Below are 17787 nucleotides of genomic sequence, written 5' to 3' on the forward strand. Positions count from 1 at the left end.
TTTCAACATTTTTCTAAAGATATCTAATGTGATGATTTACCTGGTGATGGGGCAACCTGTCCCAAATGCACGGTCTGTAGTTCACCATTCATCACTCTATACTAAAGAGACAGGTAAAAATCATACATTTGTGCACCAGTGCAGAAATTTTCTCTTCTTCTTATTTGTGCACTAGTGCACAACATGTGACAAGATGCCCTGCTCTCTCCCTGTTACCACTTTCTAATGAGCCATCTTTGATTTATGGTCTATAAGCTGTAACTCATCTCCTTATTGGTGGTCAACAAGTTATTTAGTAAATCCTCATTAATAAGAACAAATTTTGGGTCGCTTGTTAGTCGGGTTGTGAAATAAAATATCCTTTGCATTTGGTAAAAATGCAGCTCGAAGTGTTGATAATCCACTAGGAATTCTCCCAGATATTTTTGCAGCCCTTTTCTTGAAGTGAGTTTTTAAGTGGAGCAACTAATCAAAGGGAATTTTTGCAACATGGCAACCCAAAAGTTGTCCTTAGAAAGAGCTAGAAGCTTCAGTATCCTTTCTAATTATTTTGGGCGTGTGATTTTCTTGCCTCGCCTGTTTTGCAGAGAGGCTTTGGGAGGCCCCCAGTTTTGGCACACGAGGACGTAGAGATAAGCCACAACGTTCCCAGTGGTCTTGAACGCCACTCGGTCAGTGTGTATGTAACGTTGCAGAGCAGTGCGACGTACACTCGTTGTTTATTCGGTGGTTGCACACGGCGGAGAGCATCCGAGAACCAGTGGGCGACCGACACACCAAAAGTGAGTACTTTGGTTTTGTTTGAAGAAGAAATAAAAAAATAACGTGAACGTTTCTGTTAGTAATGAACAGCTCTGAATGAGTGCTTAGAGTCGGACACATATGCTGGCTATCACTTGCTAACTTGAGTGTTAGCTAAGTTAGCCGCGAGGATGATGATCATGGTGATGATGATGGTGACGAAGGACTGCATCGTAGGATTTAATGTTATCTCGCAACGTTAAATTATTCGAACGCTGAGGTTCAACAGCCCAACGTCCCACCGTTTAACGTGAAGATGACCAATATGAGTCGACTGCCTGAAGTTAAAGTGTTTACCTTGGCGCTGCCTTCGCTGTCATTTTAGCTAATGTGAAGTATGTTAATGAAGAAAGTTGCTCTTTTAGTTTTCTGTTTAGTTTTTTTTCCCTCGCGAGCCTTTCAGGTGATTATTCAGGTGTGGCAATAACCACAGGGCACTACACCACAGGGCACTCGAAATATGATGCCGTTATGGCATTACAGGAAAATGTCTGAAGGAGAGCAAGTTTCGTTGCTAATTTTACAGCGGTGACAATGGAGAGGAACGTAATGAATTAGTCTAAATTGTAAAGTTAATTTTCTCAGACTTTTCAGCTCAAGCTGGTCGGAAATGCGTCCACTATTATGCGTCTATCATGACCAAAGGCAGTGTTGACAGCATGAGTTAGAATGGGTGTTTAAAGTGCTCTGTAAATCCCATGTTATTCACTTAAATTAAACGGCCTCGGTGTCGTTCTATTAATTTACTAAAGTTCTTGAAGCCTGTTGAGAAATGTGTTGTCTTAAATGAAACCTAATAGACATATTCTCTCATCGGTGTTCAGCTCTATGATTATGTGTCATCTTTTATTTACATGTTTAAGAGCCTCAAACGCAACATTGCCAACAATGTAGATCCACATTCAAGTTTTACCATTCCCGCATAGTTTTGAGTGAGACAAATTGACGTTGTTTTAATTCAGCTATAATCACATAAGGCTCTGCAGCTCAAACATGATCATTTCTTTAAAAAAAAAACAGTAGGAGATGACCCTTTAACCCTCTAGCCCCTCAGAGTTCAAGCAGTGAAGCAGTCACAGTGAAGGCTGGTTAAAGATAACTCAGGGTAGTCTAAATGGCCTCTGCTGATAGTGATAAGACAAGTGTAATTAGTTGATAAAGCAGACTTCCTCCATGTTACCTGTTTTAATGTGTAAAACTGTAGTAAAACTGTAAGTTAGGGTTAGTTTTTTTTTTTTTTTTTTTTTTTTTTTTTTTTGTTAATGCAGTAATTACATGTTGTTTGTCCCAGCTAAGTTTTAAGTTTGTTCCAGTGAGATCTGTGTATTTAATCCTTCTAACTAGTCAGTCACAGATCTTTCCTCACAAACAGCCCTACCCAAAAGTTTTCTAAAGGCTGCAGACATTTGGCTCCTTTCTTGATTCAGGCTGGAGTCATTATTAAGTCATAACTTTCTTCCTTATTGTCAAAATGTCACGCTATTGTCAACAGAAGAAGACAAAGTCCTGTTAAATTACACTGTCCACTGAGCTGGTCATAAGCATCCATTAGTTTGTTAAAGCTGGACAAACAGCCAGTGTTTACCATAGCTGTATGGTTCCGTGTTTGGTGAGCTGAAGCTTCCTCCTCCTCTATTCTGTTCACTCCCCCTGAGCTGGTTGGCTCCTTTTGAAAGTTGAAGTAACTCCCGGTTGGTCAGTTCAGTAGGAGTTGAAGGGTTTGAAAGGTTCAATTGGTCATCTTAAGTGGAACACATGTTGGCTGCGCAGAGTGTGGCTTGGTGACCTGAAAGTCTGTGTGTTAGACTGTACGTAGCCTTCATGTAAAAAGATCGTGTGCACGGCTGCATGGTGGATTTTTACCAGCTGCATGCTACAATCAATCTGACCTTACACACCACTGACAAAACCTGCTTTCAGCAGGACCGTTACAGGTCATTGCAAACTAATCTGAACTCAGTGTCAGAACTCATTAGCTATCGTCAGACAATGATTTAACCTCAGGTGCCAATGCCTAATGCTTTTGGTGTAGCCAGCTTTTGGTGTAGCCTCTTCTGTGTGCTGGTCGTGGTTTACAGCCTGATTAGCAACTTGTATTAGGCCCGGACGATATTTCAGCTAAACTCTCCAAACAGATATCTACATATGTGTGCAGATAAATTATAAAGTTAAATTGGACTCTAAATGGAAACCAGAATGTTTCCAGTACCAAAATCTTGTCCCTTGCTAACAGATTTTGTATTCATATGCACATATCTGTTGAAGAGATTAATCTTAACTGGTCGACTGTATCAAACATATTCCTCTAGTCAAACTGACTGTGCATTCGACTTCAGTGTACTTCACATGTACGCATGGTTTCATTTTGAGGGGTCACAAGCCAAAAGATGTGGTATTGCTGTTGCTTTTGCCAAACGGACACTTTTCTTCTCTTAAATTCAGGCTAAGTGCCAAACAAAGCCACATCTGAGAGCTTATATAGAGATAAATGGATCTAGGTGTCTTGAAGCGGCTCATATACTGCAGGTGTGTGCAGCCTTTAACTTTACAGAATTATGTTCATTCACAGTCTGTCTGGCAAATAAAAGAAGCAACATTATGGACTCTACAGGTTGTATTTCTCTGTGGGTTTTGTGTTAAATTTCAAACTTGTTCATAGAAATCTACTGTTTGTTTGTGAGATGTGTTGTGTTGTTTCACTGTGAAATTACTTTTCCTCCCAGAACATCAGTGCAATGCTGCTTTTCAGGCGCTACCACAGCCTGACTCGACTTGGCCCTCTCAGCACTCAAAGGTACGATGCTGTGACATTCGTCCTAGTATTGCTTCGGGTATTTTATGAACTGGCATTTGCTTGGCTTGCCACTGACAGAGTAGTTAGGTTTTGTCCACCTAGTCAAATGTCTCAGTTTAATGAAGCATGCTAAAACAGACAGCTCAAGCAGTGTTTTAGCAAGTCCATTTGATTTATAAAATCTTTCTTTTCCATTTTTGTGCACAGCAAATCCTGACTAGTGTTGTTTATTCCCTTTTTATCTTTGATTTTACACTTTTTTGAATACACCAAAATTGTATAGTCATTCCTTAACACACAGGTTTACTTGAGAACTAATGAGCTTAACTTGATGTGTATAAAAGTTACATGTAGCTTTTGTTCATTTCACAGGCCTCAAATGGCACCTGCTGTGTCGTGTGCATCTCGCCTCTGGAGCAGCAGCAGCAGTGAGGACCAGAGATCGTACCAGCGCGCCCGCTGTCCCAGTTGGAGACATGCCCTGGCAGGACTGCTGGCTGGTGCTGGAGCTGTACTGACTTATGGCGTCCACCACCACAGGGTTAGGAGGAGATAAGATCTGTGCAGTCAATGTTTAATTGGCTTTTGTTGTGCCAAGGCTAAATTATGTCAATTAAACAGTAAAAAAAAACAAAAACAAAACTGTTTTTCAACATAATAATATGATGGCATGGCTGTGATTTGAAGTTGTGCATTTGACATTATTTTTATATCTTATAGACAATTTAAGAAAACAGTTGTCAATAGATTCATGAAATGTAGTCACAGCCCAGCAATGCGCTGGCTACACTCCTCCAGATGCTTTGTCTGAAAGGTCTGTTGGATCAAGTGTAATGTGGAAATGTACAATATATGTTAAAACCTTAACTCTAAAAGTACATCATTATTTAAACATTTTAATATAATTCAATTTAGAAAGAGAGAACTTGCAGCTTTCCTTCTCATTCACACCCTCTTATGGTTTATATGGGCTATTTGAACTGAGGGCAGTGACCAGATTGTAATATCAGCTCCTTTGTCAGCTCTCCCATGTTTTGTGTGAGTCAACATGTATACACATCTTGAGCTGAGCAGAATACATTTCTTTTGTGTTGTGTATTGTTAAGTGTATTTTAAATACCACCCAGTAACTGTGGAGTTTGTTGCACCTCAGAGTGAGGGGTGGATTCATTTCTTAAAAATGTGTGAAAGGGAGAACATGTACATGACCTTTACAGATCCACCAGGCACTCACATGCACAGTGAGAAAACATTAACCACTCCAAGCAGCAGTGCAGTTTCAAGACTTTGTTACTACTTTTATTGGTTATAGTAATACAACCAGTTGTGCAGTAGTAGCAGTGGTAATACCAGTGATATTATGTCTGAATCATGAATTTGAAGCTTCAGAAGCCTCTATTTTGCTAATTGTTGTGTGAAGTTCTCGGTGTTGAGGACAGCCAGTTTACCACCAGCAAGACCAGAGGCCTAATAGTGATGAACAATGACAGTTACAGAGTGATCACAGAAGAATCCAAATAACCTTTCAACAATAGTGGACTCCTGGTTTTGAGTTGTCTTCTCTTTTAAATGTCTTTTTTAATGGCTCACAAAATGGATGTGTCTTCTCTCTGATGCAGGCGGAGCAGGCAGACACCATCAGAGTGCAGACCATAGAGAAGACCTCAGCTCTTCCCATCTTCACCCAGGAGGAGGTGACCAGTCACCGCACTATGGAAGATGGTGTGTGGGTCACTTACAAAGGTGGAGTCTATGACATCACTGAGTTTGTGGCCATGCATCCCGGTGGGGATAAAATCTTGTTGGCGGCAGGTGGAGACCTTGAACCCTTTTGGGCGCTGTATGCTGTGCACAAGCAGGAACATGTGCTGGAAATCCTCTCAGAATATAAGGTGAGCTAACTCACACCTGAGCATAGCCATTGTATCAGAATGGTCAGAATTTGATCTTTGGAAGAGTTTGGAAAAGAGCTGCTCTCAGAAGTGCCTCGTTGCTTTGTAATTAATGAGTTTATGTTTTCGGTTATCAGGAACATCAGTTCCTTTTTTTTACTTTTCACACCCTAAACCTCTTGCAAAATGCATGGAAATTTGCACACTCAGCAGCAGCTGGCCCGTGTGTATATATATATATATATATATATATATATATATATATATATATATATATATATATATATATATATAGAGAGAGAGAGAGAGAGAGAGAGAGAGAGAGAGAGAGAGAGAGAGAGAGAGAGAGAGAGAGAGAGAGAGAGAGAGAGAGAGAGAGTTTTTGGGCTTTTTAGCCATTATGATAGAGACAGCTGAGGGTGCGATAGGAAAGGGGGTGGAGAGAGAAGGGACAACCCACAGCAAATGAGCCGCAGGTGGGAGTCGAGCCTGCAGCCACTGCAGAGGACTGACAGCCTCAGTGCATGGGGTGCACGCCCTACCAACTGAGCTACTGTATAGGGGCACCCCCCTCAGCAGCATATTCAGATGTCACAGCAGACCTTCGTTCTTGCAGAGTAGGAAAATGCACAGTGTTTCCTCTTTCCAGTTGCACTTGCCACAGCTTTCACTTCAAGTGATTTCGCATTGGAAAGCAGAGAGCTAAGAAGCAGCAGCTTGAGGTTTCAGCTTCTTAGCTGTTAGCTCGTTCACCACAAAACTGCAGAAAACAGTCTCTGTCAGAATGTGATCTTGTGAAAGCTGCTTGATGGACACCCAAACTCCACCAAATTTATGGAGGGTACCCCAGGTGAACACGGGGAGAGCATGCAGACTCCACACAGAAAGGCCCCTTTCTTCAAGCAGCAGGCACCAAGTGCATGGTAGAGGGTTGGGGTCCCCGGCGCACACAGCGCCCAGCTTGAACACGGGACCTTCTAGCTGTGAGGCGACAGTGTTACCACCGTTCCACCGTGTCACCCAGTGACACAGTGAGTAAAAGCACTTAAAGTTTGTTAATTGGTAAATTACTATTACTGGTGTCTTGTACTGACAGAAAAGAAGAATTTACTATGAAATCAGTGAACTGTAGGCAGAATTTTAACAATGGAGTACCTCAGAAAAAACATTTTTTCATCACTTGGTGGAACAACACAAAGCTGAGCCAAGAAGTGGCCACGAGCACCAAACACTGTAACCAGTGTTTGTACGCCTGTGTGTAGACATTTGAGTTACACGTCTGGTTTGAAAATAAAACCTGAAATGAAATGATAAGAAAAATGATTGCCCAGTCTGTCAGCTGTAAACATCCATCACAGTTTACAAACAGTTCCTGGTTCAGCTTTGACCGGCCATACTGGTTGTATTTTTCCACACACTGCACGTATTTTTTCCCCCGACCTAGTTTCAGCAATGCTGCCAGGATCTGATAGCTCATAATTACCTTAGTGGGTACAATTTCAACATAACCAATAAAATCTGTGTCGAAGCTGTAAAAGTAAAACCACAAAAGGTTACTCTGTTGCCATCAAGTTTTATTAGGTGTCTCTTGACAGTGAGACTGTGTGTCACAATGAGACTACCTGTCCAAATACAGCTTAAATGAAAAACGTTTTATCTTTTAGGTGTGATTTGTAATCACGCTGCAGCATCTTATCTCTGAATCTGGGCTGAGCTGTGCCAACTACACTCCATAAATGTAATAAAGCCTTAGTGAATAAAAAGCCAGTTCATAATCAATACACCTGTTCAACAAGCATGTCTCTGTCCGCAATCTGTCATTCAGACTGATACTGACTGATGTCTGTCTTCATTCTGTCTAAACTTCACTCAGTATTGTGATGTCAGGAATATTATTTATTACATTTTGGATTTGTTGTCAGTGAGATATTGATTATTGAGCTTATATAGTCACTTTGTTGCTGTAAACGTTACTGTTGCTGCTCGAGAATCTTTTTTTTTTTCCAGTTAAAATCTAAATCAATTGTAATAATTATTATTTTTACACACGTTTACTTGTGTTCTTTGAAACTTGTTTAATGTGAGCCAACGGCAGCTGTTTAGCAGGCGTAGTCAGTGTGAATTTATCTTTAAATGAACTTGTCTTTTGTTTGGCCCATCTTTCACTTGATCACTAAAGACACATGAAAAGCTCTACTTCAAACTGAATACCAAGGAAAAGTGAACGGCTGTTTGATAAATGCTGGCACTCCCTCAAGTGGTCAGTGAGAAGAATGCTTTGCTGATGTTTTCCTGGTTGTTTCCTGGTTGTGTTTGCCCCTCTTTGCCATATGTACGAGTATAAAGTGGTATATATATGTATCATATCATTCAGCTGAGCATAGGTGATGGCTTGTTGTATTGAGTTAGTCCCGTGTGGTCTAATAGATTCTTTGTTTCTGTGGTTAATGCAAGGTTGGCGAGCTGAGTGCAGAAGACCTGAGGAAGCAGCAGTCTGTTAAATCATCTGACCCCTACTCTTCGGACCCTAAGCGCCACCCTGTCCTGCGCATCAACAACCTCAAGCCATTCAATGCTGAGCCGCCTCCTGAAATCCTCACTGACAGCTACATCACCCCATCTGCCATCTTCTTCAAGAGAAACCACCTGCCAGTTCCACAGGTGGACCCAGCTTCTTATCAGCTGCACGTGGAGGGACTGCCTGGAGGAGTGCTGACGCTGTCTTTAAAAGAGTTGAAGACTCGATTCCCCAAACACACCATCACCGCCACGCTGCAGTGTGCCGGGAACCGCCGCTCTGAGATGAATGAAGTCAAGCAGGTGAAAGGACTGAACTGGGGAATCGCTGCCATCAGTAATGCTACATGGGGTGGTGCGAGGCTCAGGGATGTGCTGCTGGCTGCTGGCTACGGGCCAGATGTGGCCCAAAGGGCCCGTCATGTTCAGTTTGAAGGACTGGACAAAGACGTGACCGGTACGACTTACGGTGCCTCCATCCCTTTAAACAAGGCAGTCAGCGAGGAAGGTGATGTGCTGCTGGCTTATGAGATGAATGGCGAGGATCTCCCTGCTGACCATGGCTACCCTGTCCGGGTTGTGGTACCAGGAACCGTGGGTGCACGCAATGTTAAGTGGCTGGGAAAGATCGTAGTGAGTGCAGAGGAGAGCAGCAGCCACTGGCAGCAGAACGACTACAAAGGCTTCTCTCCAGGGACGGACTGGGACACAGTGGACTTCAAGTCTGCTCCGGCCATCCAAGAGCTGCCCATTCAGTCAGCTATCACCACGCCCACAGATGGCACTGCGGTCGATTGCAGCGCCAAGGAGGTAACAGTGAAGGGTTATGCCTGGAGTGGCGGTGGCAGAGAGGTGGTGCGTGTAGATGTCTCTCTGGATGGAGGAAAGACGTGGCAGGTGGCCCAGCTAAGGGCCAGCGAGAAGGGACAAGCACCCGAACCCTCGCCCCCACCAGGACGAGCCTGGGCATGGAAGCTGTGGGAAATAACGGCTCCTCTTCCTCCTGAGGCTCGGGAGCTGGAGATAGTCTGCAAGGCGGTTGACAACAGTTACAACATGCAGCCGGACTCAGTTCCTCCCATCTGGAACCTGAGGGGCGTGCTGAGTAACGCCTGGCACAGAGTGAAGGTGAAGGTCAGAGAGGACGAGAGTGAGGAATAGACTCAGTGGTTTGATCCACATTCAGAATCCAAAAGTTTCACGGCTGAAACAGAGTCATCAAAGAGTGGACATCGTTTTAAATCATCACTCAGCGGGAGAAGTGAACAGAGTTATGGAGACATAGCACATCATTTTGAAGTAGAACGACAAATGCAGCAGCGTTTATTTGATGCGCAGCCTTGAAGTATTTATGTGATCACGTTGCCTGTGAGATTTGAAAGATTTTAAAAGCTACATAACTGGAACAAAGCTAAAGACTATAAATGACCAGACCAAAACACGTCCAGTTTTATCTGGTGATGAGCCGCTGGTCTTCAGCGAACATGTGAGTCCGCTCACTCTGTTGAAAAGAAAACATTTATTTTTGTAACCAGAACTGACATTCTCCACGTTGAAGATAGCGTACATCTTCAGTGTATGAAAAGGGTTGAATTATTTAACATGCATCATCATTTAAAAGCCTGATTTTAAATCATATTGTGAAAACTAAATGACATCTAGAGGAGCATCAAGTGGAATATGAAGTCATTCCTTTAAAAGAAGGTTACTAGAGTGTTCGCTTCACTTTTTTCTGGGACAAGTTTAAGCAGTTCAAAGAAAAATGACCAGGAGCAGCTGTCAGTGGCTGAGATCATCAGTACTTGTTTTTAGTCTGCAAATCGGAGGTGAGCTGTGACCCTCTGTCTGCCGTTTGTGGGCCTGCCCCCCACTATTTCACGATAGGTGTGAAGTACCACACCTCCCTGTGGACGTCTAGCTAAAGTTAGCTGTGCTTATGCTGCAACACTACACATTGCAGAGGTCTGGGTGCCTCTTGACCACATTTTTTACCTGATGGTTGCCAGGTGTCTCTGTGCTCTGGCTTAGGTGAGTGTAAAGAGGATTGAGGATATAGAGAAAGGTGATTGAGTGTTGACTCCTTACAAGAGAGTAAAAATGTGTATTAAGTGAGATATGCAGTATCTTCCCCTTTTAGACCTTTTTGTACAGGACTGACTGCACAGCTTCGCCAAAAGACACGTTAAGGCTGGTCAATGGAAATATTCAGTAATATTAATATATTTGAGTCATGTTGACAGTTGAATCTGCCAAATCTGCTCATTTCCTGACATGTAGCCCTGTGATCAGCACTTTGGATTACACCATGTTTCGTGTAGAATGTACGTTATTGTTTAAGATGATGAATAAAGAGCTCTAATTTTACACCTTTTCTTAGTGGTTCCTAAATGTGGTATCGCAGGAAACAGGATGTGAAGTGACTCAGACCGCATCCTGAAAAAAGATGTCGCAGCTGGCAGGAAGGTGAATAAGAGGAAAGAAAGGACGAGTAGATGAAAAGATGTCGTGATTGGAGATATAACAGAATGCAAGAGAGATTTTAATCCTCAGTAAAGTTGATAGTCCAAAACTACACTTAATTACCTTCTAAGTCACAGTCCATATAATGTAATACCATATAATAAAACTGATGTTCTCCAGGAGTTTCCATGCATGATAAATGCTGGGGGACTCAATTGTTTATTAGTATCTGGAGGCCACTGACCCAGCAGGGAGGTTGTTTAGATTCATTCTGATCTGTCTCTGAGTCATAAATGACTAAAATTGTGGTAAGCCGAATTGCGTGGAAGATAGAAAGAAAACACATTTCAATATGGTTCTGCAGTTGACCCGGGCTGTGAGAATTGATGTATTCTGTTGGTTTCAAACACTTGACGCTGCTATGAGTGCGTGTGCTGTGGAGTGTAATCATGCACTGCTCACTAAGTCTGAGGAGAAATGACCGAAAGCAAAGTCAGCAAAAGTAGTGACAAATATCATCAAGAACAGCCTCATCCAAAATAGCCCATACCGTACTCCCACTTCTCGCGTCTTCCTTATTTCTGTTCCTTTATTTCCACTGTCCGTAACAACGATCCTGTCACAACAATGACGTACTAGATAGGAAGCAGATGAGGCTGACTGAGTTTTACTCCTCTCCAGGTCAGCAAATACAGAGACCTGTGTCACATTGGTGGTAAATGCAAACCAGGGCACTAAAGCTTTGGTCTAATTTCTCTGTGTGGTAAGTTGTGATGCAGTGAGGAATGTCCAGCATGTGGACTGGATGGATATATCTGTCAGAGGACTTTCTGGGAAAATTATCAAAGGAAAATACAAGATACAGCTGTGCCTAAGTTGTCTGCATGAGTAATTCTGAGCTTAATGCTAATTAGCAAATAAATCCCATGGCCTAATAATGCCTACTGTTGCTGGGGTTTTCTCTGCTGCTCATCAGACACTGTTGGCATACAAGGACAAACCATGAGTGTTAGCGTGTTGTCTCCAGTGTAAGTCTGTAAGGCACCTCTGAATGCCAACCATCCACCATGCACTCACATCTTGAGACCATCTGTTCTGTCAGCTAATGCTACTGTAACATTTCTACCAGTCTGCTGTGATCCCGTCCTTTTAAGTTTTGTGAAGATACCGAAGAAATGTCCCAAAGTTTTACGCCTACTTCCTTCAGTGAGAACTTCATCTTCAGCCTTCTGCCATCCACAAGTAAATAACTATAAATTCTGCAGACAGGGTTTGTAGAACATCTACACAACGGTAAGTGATCAACCCACTTGTTGCCCAAACTCTCTGAAAGTTAGACAAAATGTTTCAGAAGTTATTCACTTCTTTCCTCTTTGACTTAATTATTTAAAAACAAGGGGAAATATACACACGGACACCCCAATTAAAAGCCTGGACCATCACGCATTGACATATTTTACATAAACCTGTAGCTTATATACAACAGTTTTCAAGTCATTATATACTAGAAGCAAAAACAAATCTACATGTTTAAAGCCCCATCTCTAATTTCTGTGAGCATATAAATTATATTTCACGTTTAACCCAAAATTTTGACTCAAAGCTCTATTATTTTAATGAAGTTTGGGCCACTAGGGGCAGAAAACAAAGCGACAACAACCCCCACATGTTTTAAAGTTCATTGTCACACTGGACTCATGTTTCTGGCTGCCTGATGAATTTATGCCCTATATTTGCTCACTTCTGGTTGCTGTCAACTCCCAAGAAAAATATCAGGGTTTTTTTGTTTTTGTTTTTGCTAGCTATATGCTGAACCTTCATTAGTCAATCACTTGTCGGCAGCTAGCTTTCAGTGTGCTAGCTCAGAGCTAGCTTTTTTTGTTGCTGCTGGAAACAGTTGCTTAGAGTGGCAAGAGTGAACCGTATGGTGAATCAGTGGGCTATAAAACCAAAACAATGAGCTAAAAGAGGCTAAAAAGCTCTGTGGAGTTTGGCCATGAGGCTCTATGTTATTGACTCGTCATTATTGTTCAAGATGAAGATTCAAATCATTGTTAATCAATAAAATACTGATTAATTTGCCTCAGACAAATAAGAAAATGCAGAGTTTATATCTATAAACTAATAATGTTTAGCATATTTGACATGTTTTGCTTAGAAACAAACAAAATCATCCAAAAACATGAACAGCTTACATTCATTTGTTGCCTGGTGTTCATCTCTTCAAATTCCTGTCAATCAATTCAGCAGTAATATCTCAAACCAGTGTTTGGGTGTTGGTGGTGAGGTAAAAATTCTGTTTGTGTTTGAAACATGGATTAGCCTAAAACCCTTCAGATTACAAGTGTTTACACAAAATAAAGCATAGCTGATGTTGACAACATGTAATAGCAGCCCTACATGTGGTCTACACTTTGTTCAGCGCAGATATGCCCAATAACGGATCAATTTGTGTTTGAATAGTAAACACAAATATTTGTGTCAGATGGGTGTGGGGATGACAGGAATGTGGAGATGGAGGGTAAAGACACAGTCTGTGGTTTGGACTCATAATTGAACTGTGTTAACACCAGGGAACAACAACAAGGCATTGACTCTGAAGGATTAAGATGGGAATGTTACAGTAGTACGTTTATTCAGAGCCAACTGCCTCTATTCATAAAAAGAAGCTTGATCCTGTAAATTGGTGTGAAGAGTGAAGACCACTGCTGGATCTCCACGTCCTCTCTGAGCAGCTGCACAACCCAACAGCAGACGTGCTGGACAGAAGTCAACTGGCTGCTCTTGTAATCCTCATTCTTCAGAGATGGATCATCGTAGCCACAGGGCTGACTCATGCGCCGGGCTGAGTTAAAAGCTGCCGGAGCGCTCAGAGAACAAACAGAGTCTGCTGTGGGACTCTGCCGACAGCTTCTCAGGCTCTGATCATCAGCTCTGGATATTTAGGTCAGAAACCTTTGCTGAAAACTTGAACATGGACTACACAGGACTGCTGCTGCTGCTGCTGCTCGGCCTCAGTGGAGCCCTTTGTGCTGTGGTGGAATGGAAAGAATTAAATGAAGCAAAGGTAAGATGTTAGTTTGCTTTGTGATTTGTTTAAACATAAATTCACAAGATCTTTATCTTAACAGCGCGAATACTTACTATAGAGATATGCTGTTATTCTAAATGTGTAAGAGCTTAATCCTCTGCCTCTGCATTCGCAGGCCTATCTGAGGCAGTATGGCTACCTCAATGACCCCGCTGATCCACAGGACCCCCACCACCTGGAGGAGGTCATTGATGCTCTCAGGTAACATGGACTTTGTGTGGCCTTTCAGGGGGAAACTCTGGTCACTACTGACAGTGAGATAATGTCACAGCACATGTTGCATCTGTATGAGGCTCTGTTAGAAGGATGGATACAGTGGAGGAGGAAGTGATTTGTATTCCCAAATCAATGTGCATACATTTGCTCTGTCTCCAGGGTTTTCCAAAGGGTGAATGATCTGCCATCTACTGGAGAATTAGATGAAGCCACTCTGGATGTGATGAGACAGCCCCGCTGTGGCATGGAGGACCCCTTCAACAAGAAATTTCACAAGTACAGAGTGATGGGTGAGTCATGCACTTTGAGGCTAGCTATAGGTCTGTTAACGTCTTAAACAGCACAGTTTAAGTACACTGTAATGTTAAAAGTGTTTGCAGATGGAACTTTGTGTGAGGACATGTCATAAATCCTGCCAGCAGTATATATCTGACACGTTTCAGGCTTTCAGAGACCTTTAAAGGTAGCTGTCTCAGAAAGACTGATGAAATGTTCCACTCTAGTAGAAATACAGGTATAGAAATAAACTCGACTAAAGTAGCCGCATGAAGTGCCGTATTTAAAGTGTCCTCAATGTTTTATGAAAGAGACCGTCATTAGATGTGATCCGGTCCGTGTGATACCAAAAACAAAACATCGAGGAAATGACAGGATTGAGTTCTAGATTACTTTGTTCTCTGTTCTCTGAATCACTAACTTGGTTTCCATCCAAATATACTGTAAAGTTTGACCAAAGCTTACCAGAAGAAATGAATGCTTGTTTCCATCCACTTCCCTTATGTCATTGTTAGAAGTTGATTCATTAAGATAAGCAGTAGGTGTCGCCAGTTCTCCAGTCAGAATACTATTATACTGTTGCAGAAGAAGAAGGCACAACCAGAGGACGTCATTAAACAGCATCAGTCAAACCTCAGATGGTGAAAAACAAACAGTTTGTTGTATTAATGTGAGGAAGGTTACATTAGATCTTCTGACTTGTGTCATATGAGTTAAATGTTCACTACTCCAGAGCCAATCAGAAGAGGTGTTTCCATCTCCCATGAAGGGGATTCACTTTTTTTAAAAAAAGCAAAAAAGCAAAAAAAAATCCTAACATTCAAAATCACTTGAGGCAGCTCAAGTGAGCATAAAAACTTTTTTGCAAAAGGTCAAAGTCTTAATATTATATTAACACTGAAACAGTTTTTTCTTGCTATAATCATTCCTCCTGTTCACACTGGACCTCCAGTGCCGGTGATGGGGGACAAAAGCCACAGCCCTCGCTCTGTGTAAAGATGTTTTCCAAATCGAAAAGCGAAAGCGAATATGAGACTTTTAGTGAGGTGGACAGTTTTATTGGGATGATGTAGAAAGAAGGATTCTTCTCTTGCAGGTCGTTGGAGAAAGAGGCATCTGACCTACCGCATCTACAACTACACACCTGACATGAAGAAGGCACTTGTCACGACGGCCATCCGCTCTGCCTTCAGATACTGGAGTGACGTGACTCATCTGACCTTCAAAGAGGTTCACCATGGCAGAGCAGACATAAAGATTGCCTTCCATAAGAAAGATGGCTACTGCCCGACCCCATTTGATGGCCAAGGTTCGTCTTTTTCTTTAGATATATTCTGCACACTGTGAAACACAGACTGCTGTTGGGCCTTCTGTCCCCTGAAACACTGTTTGTTTGCACCACTTGCAGGTCAGGTACTGGCCCATGCTGAGTCACCAGAGTCTGGTATTGTCCATTTCGATGAGGATGAGTTCTGGACTGAGGGATCATATTATGGTACTAATCTGCGTATTGTAGCTGCCCATGAAATCGGCCACGCCCTTGGCCTGGGTCACTCTCAGTTCAGACACGCTCTGATGGCGCCCATCTACACTGGTTACCGTGCCAATTTCAAGTTGCATTCAGATGACATCAGAGGCATCCAGGCCTTATATGGTGAGTGCATCAAGGAGGCCCACGAGGTATCTTATTAACCTGTATACAAATCTGACTATTCAAGTTAAACCTACATCATTCATGGTTTTCAGATTTCAAAATAAGCAAAGCATGCAATCATCATAATAAGTGTAACCTTTCTGTCTGATAGGCAAACGCCTGTCCAGCTCATTAGCCAGTCCTACCTCAGACAGTGTGTTCCCCACTGAGAGCAGCCATGAATCTGAGAGCATCCCTGACCCCTGCACTGCCACACTGGACGCCATCATGTTAGGTGAGTTAAAGATTAGCTGTTTTTTGAGATGCCCCACCTGTGTGCATTGTAGTCTGACTTTACCTTAGACCATATACACAACACACTGGATGCACAGGTAGTCAACAAAATAATCTTAAATCTGCAGTAGTGGCCTGTAGTAAAGGTCTGACAACGTCTGAAAATCCAGCATTTTCAGACCTTTAATGCTGTCCACAAATGCTGCAGGTACATATTTGGCTCTCCAGTATTTTTGTCTACGTCCCTGTTTGTTTCAGGAAAAGACCAAGGAACCAAGCAATCCTGAGAAATCAGGTTCTTCTTGTGGGCTTAAAGTCCATCTTCATGACTGGTTTGCATTGTATTTTGTCCACCTCCTGCATGTGTGAGGGCCAGGTGATCACATAAACCTTTCCAAATGGACATCAACATATCCACATTTGCTGTACCATCACACAAAAGGTGTCAGTCCAGTAGCTCACTGTATGTTTCACCAGGTCCATGGAAGAAGACCTTTGCTTTCAGTGGTGATTACGTGTGGACCATCTCTGACATGGGACACAACAAACCAATGAACATTGACAGGCTGTGGAAAGAACTCCCTGGAAACCTGAACGCTGCCGTGCACTCTCAACGAACCAACAAGACCTACTTCTTCAAAGGTACACTTGTTGTCCAGTACTTGTCATGTGTATGTACCTCTTCTGTTCTCTGAACTGAACTGAATGTTTCTACTGTTTAAGGCGATAAAGTGTGGAGGTATACCATGTTCGCGATGGACTATGGCTACCCGAAGCAGGTCAAACGGATCCCTCCTAACATCGATGCAGCCTTGTACCTGGAGATGAACAAGAAACTCGTCTTCATCAAGGTATCTATGATGAAAACATAAAGACAGGATCATATTCATCCTCTTGCAGAAATCCTCCGTTTTTATCACATCTCTTTGCTGTCTGCTTGTGTAGGGTTCAGAGTACTGGCAATGGGATGAGCTGAAGTACACCGACTTAACCGTCTATCCCAAACCGCTCTCCATGCTCTTCACCGGAGTGCCGTCCAATGTGGACGCAGCCTTGACCTGGACCAACAGCAAGATCTTCTTCTTCAAGGGAGACGATTACTGGCGTGTGAATGAGCTGCTGAGAGTGGACCGAGGATACCCGCTGAGCAAGAAGGAGCGCTGGATGCGATGCTAGGGGTCGGCCATCAGGGGGCAGCAGGCACCAAGAGGTCTGCAGCAGGGGCCTGCTTCCACTGCAGGGGCTTTGGTAACCTCAACAGCAGCCACTCATTGTGAATTTTCATCTACTATTTTAAAAGAAACTGAGTGGGACTTGATTTCATTTCACTGGATATTAACCAAGTGACGCCTGGCCTCCGCAGCGGGCTGATGTTTGCGAACCTTGAGCGCAAACGTTTCTTTTTTGGTGACTGCGAGAATTACGTAAGCATTTGTATGATCTCAGGGAGAAATCAAGGGAGGCCTTCTGTTTTTCTCTCTAACATGTGTGTTGGATTATGTGTCTTAAAACATTCAGCATACTGTAATATGATGATGGGAGTGTGCACTTTCTGCTGAGACAACCAGTCATCTTTTCTAGCGTGTTCGGTGCTCTTAAATGTTTCTAAACACGTCCATTATTTCATGAATCACACTGGTCTGAGAGCTCATGTGACACAGCTCCGTGTTGGTGATAATGTCAGATTTTCTACAATTAAACGAGACATAATGCCAGCAGTGATGTCGCCTTACTTATTTCAATTCCCTGTCACCAGAAAAGTGGTTCAACATTTCCACATAAAAAGGAGAGATAAATATTTAATGTTCACTGT

At 42.6% G+C, this 17787-nt stretch overlaps 2 protein-coding genes across 2 annotated transcripts; both read left to right on the forward strand.

The window, feature by feature from the left end:
* Window positions 1-580: 580 nt before the first annotated feature.
* suox (sulfite oxidase) lies at window positions 581-10362 on the forward strand. Its single transcript, XM_070959956.1, has 5 exons — window positions 581-782; window positions 3525-3595; window positions 3968-4136; window positions 5215-5487; window positions 7942-10362. The coding sequence occupies exons 2-5, from the start codon at window positions 3537-3539 to the stop codon at window positions 9163-9165; spliced, it is 1725 nt and encodes a 574-aa protein (XP_070816057.1). The 5' UTR covers window positions 581-782; window positions 3525-3536; the 3' UTR covers window positions 9166-10362.
* Window positions 10363-13366: 3004 nt separating this feature from the next.
* mmp19 (matrix metallopeptidase 19) lies at window positions 13367-17485 on the forward strand. The gene is made up of 9 exons (XM_070959345.1): window positions 13367-13531; window positions 13671-13756; window positions 13931-14061; window positions 15144-15356; window positions 15456-15701; window positions 15853-15975; window positions 16452-16616; window positions 16698-16825; window positions 16920-17485. The coding sequence occupies exons 1-9, from the start codon at window positions 13439-13441 to the stop codon at window positions 17148-17150; spliced, it is 1416 nt and encodes a 471-aa protein (XP_070815446.1). The 5' UTR covers window positions 13367-13438; the 3' UTR covers window positions 17151-17485.
* Window positions 17486-17787: the final 302 nt, after the last annotated feature.

The sequence above is a fragment of the Chaetodon trifascialis genome, chromosome 3 (genome assembly GCF_039877785.1).
Source record: "Chaetodon trifascialis isolate fChaTrf1 chromosome 3, fChaTrf1.hap1, whole genome shotgun sequence".
Classification (NCBI taxonomy): Eukaryota; Metazoa; Chordata; class Actinopteri; order Chaetodontiformes; family Chaetodontidae; genus Chaetodon; species Chaetodon trifascialis.

Excerpts from the sequence above, each read along its gene's own strand:
- suox (XM_070959956.1), top strand. The coding sequence starts at position 3,537 with ATGCTGCTTTTCAGGCGCTACCACAGCCTGACTCGACTTGGCCCTCTC. Across the intron at positions 3,596-3,967 it reads GGCCCTCTCAGCACTCAAAG|GCCTCAAATGGCACCTGCTG; the intron begins GTACGATGCTGT and ends TTCATTTCACAG. Across the intron at positions 5,488-7,941 it reads AAATCCTCTCAGAATATAAG|GTTGGCGAGCTGAGTGCAGA; the intron begins GTGAGCTAACTC and ends GGTTAATGCAAG.
- mmp19 (XM_070959345.1), top strand. The coding sequence starts at position 13,439 with ATGGACTACACAGGACTGCTGCTGCTGCTGCTGCTCGGCCTCAGTGGA. Across the intron at positions 13,757-13,930 it reads GAGGTCATTGATGCTCTCAG|GGTTTTCCAAAGGGTGAATG; the intron begins GTAACATGGACT and ends CTCTGTCTCCAG. Across the intron at positions 16,826-16,919 it reads AGAAACTCGTCTTCATCAAG|GGTTCAGAGTACTGGCAATG; the intron begins GTATCTATGATG and ends CTGCTTGTGTAG.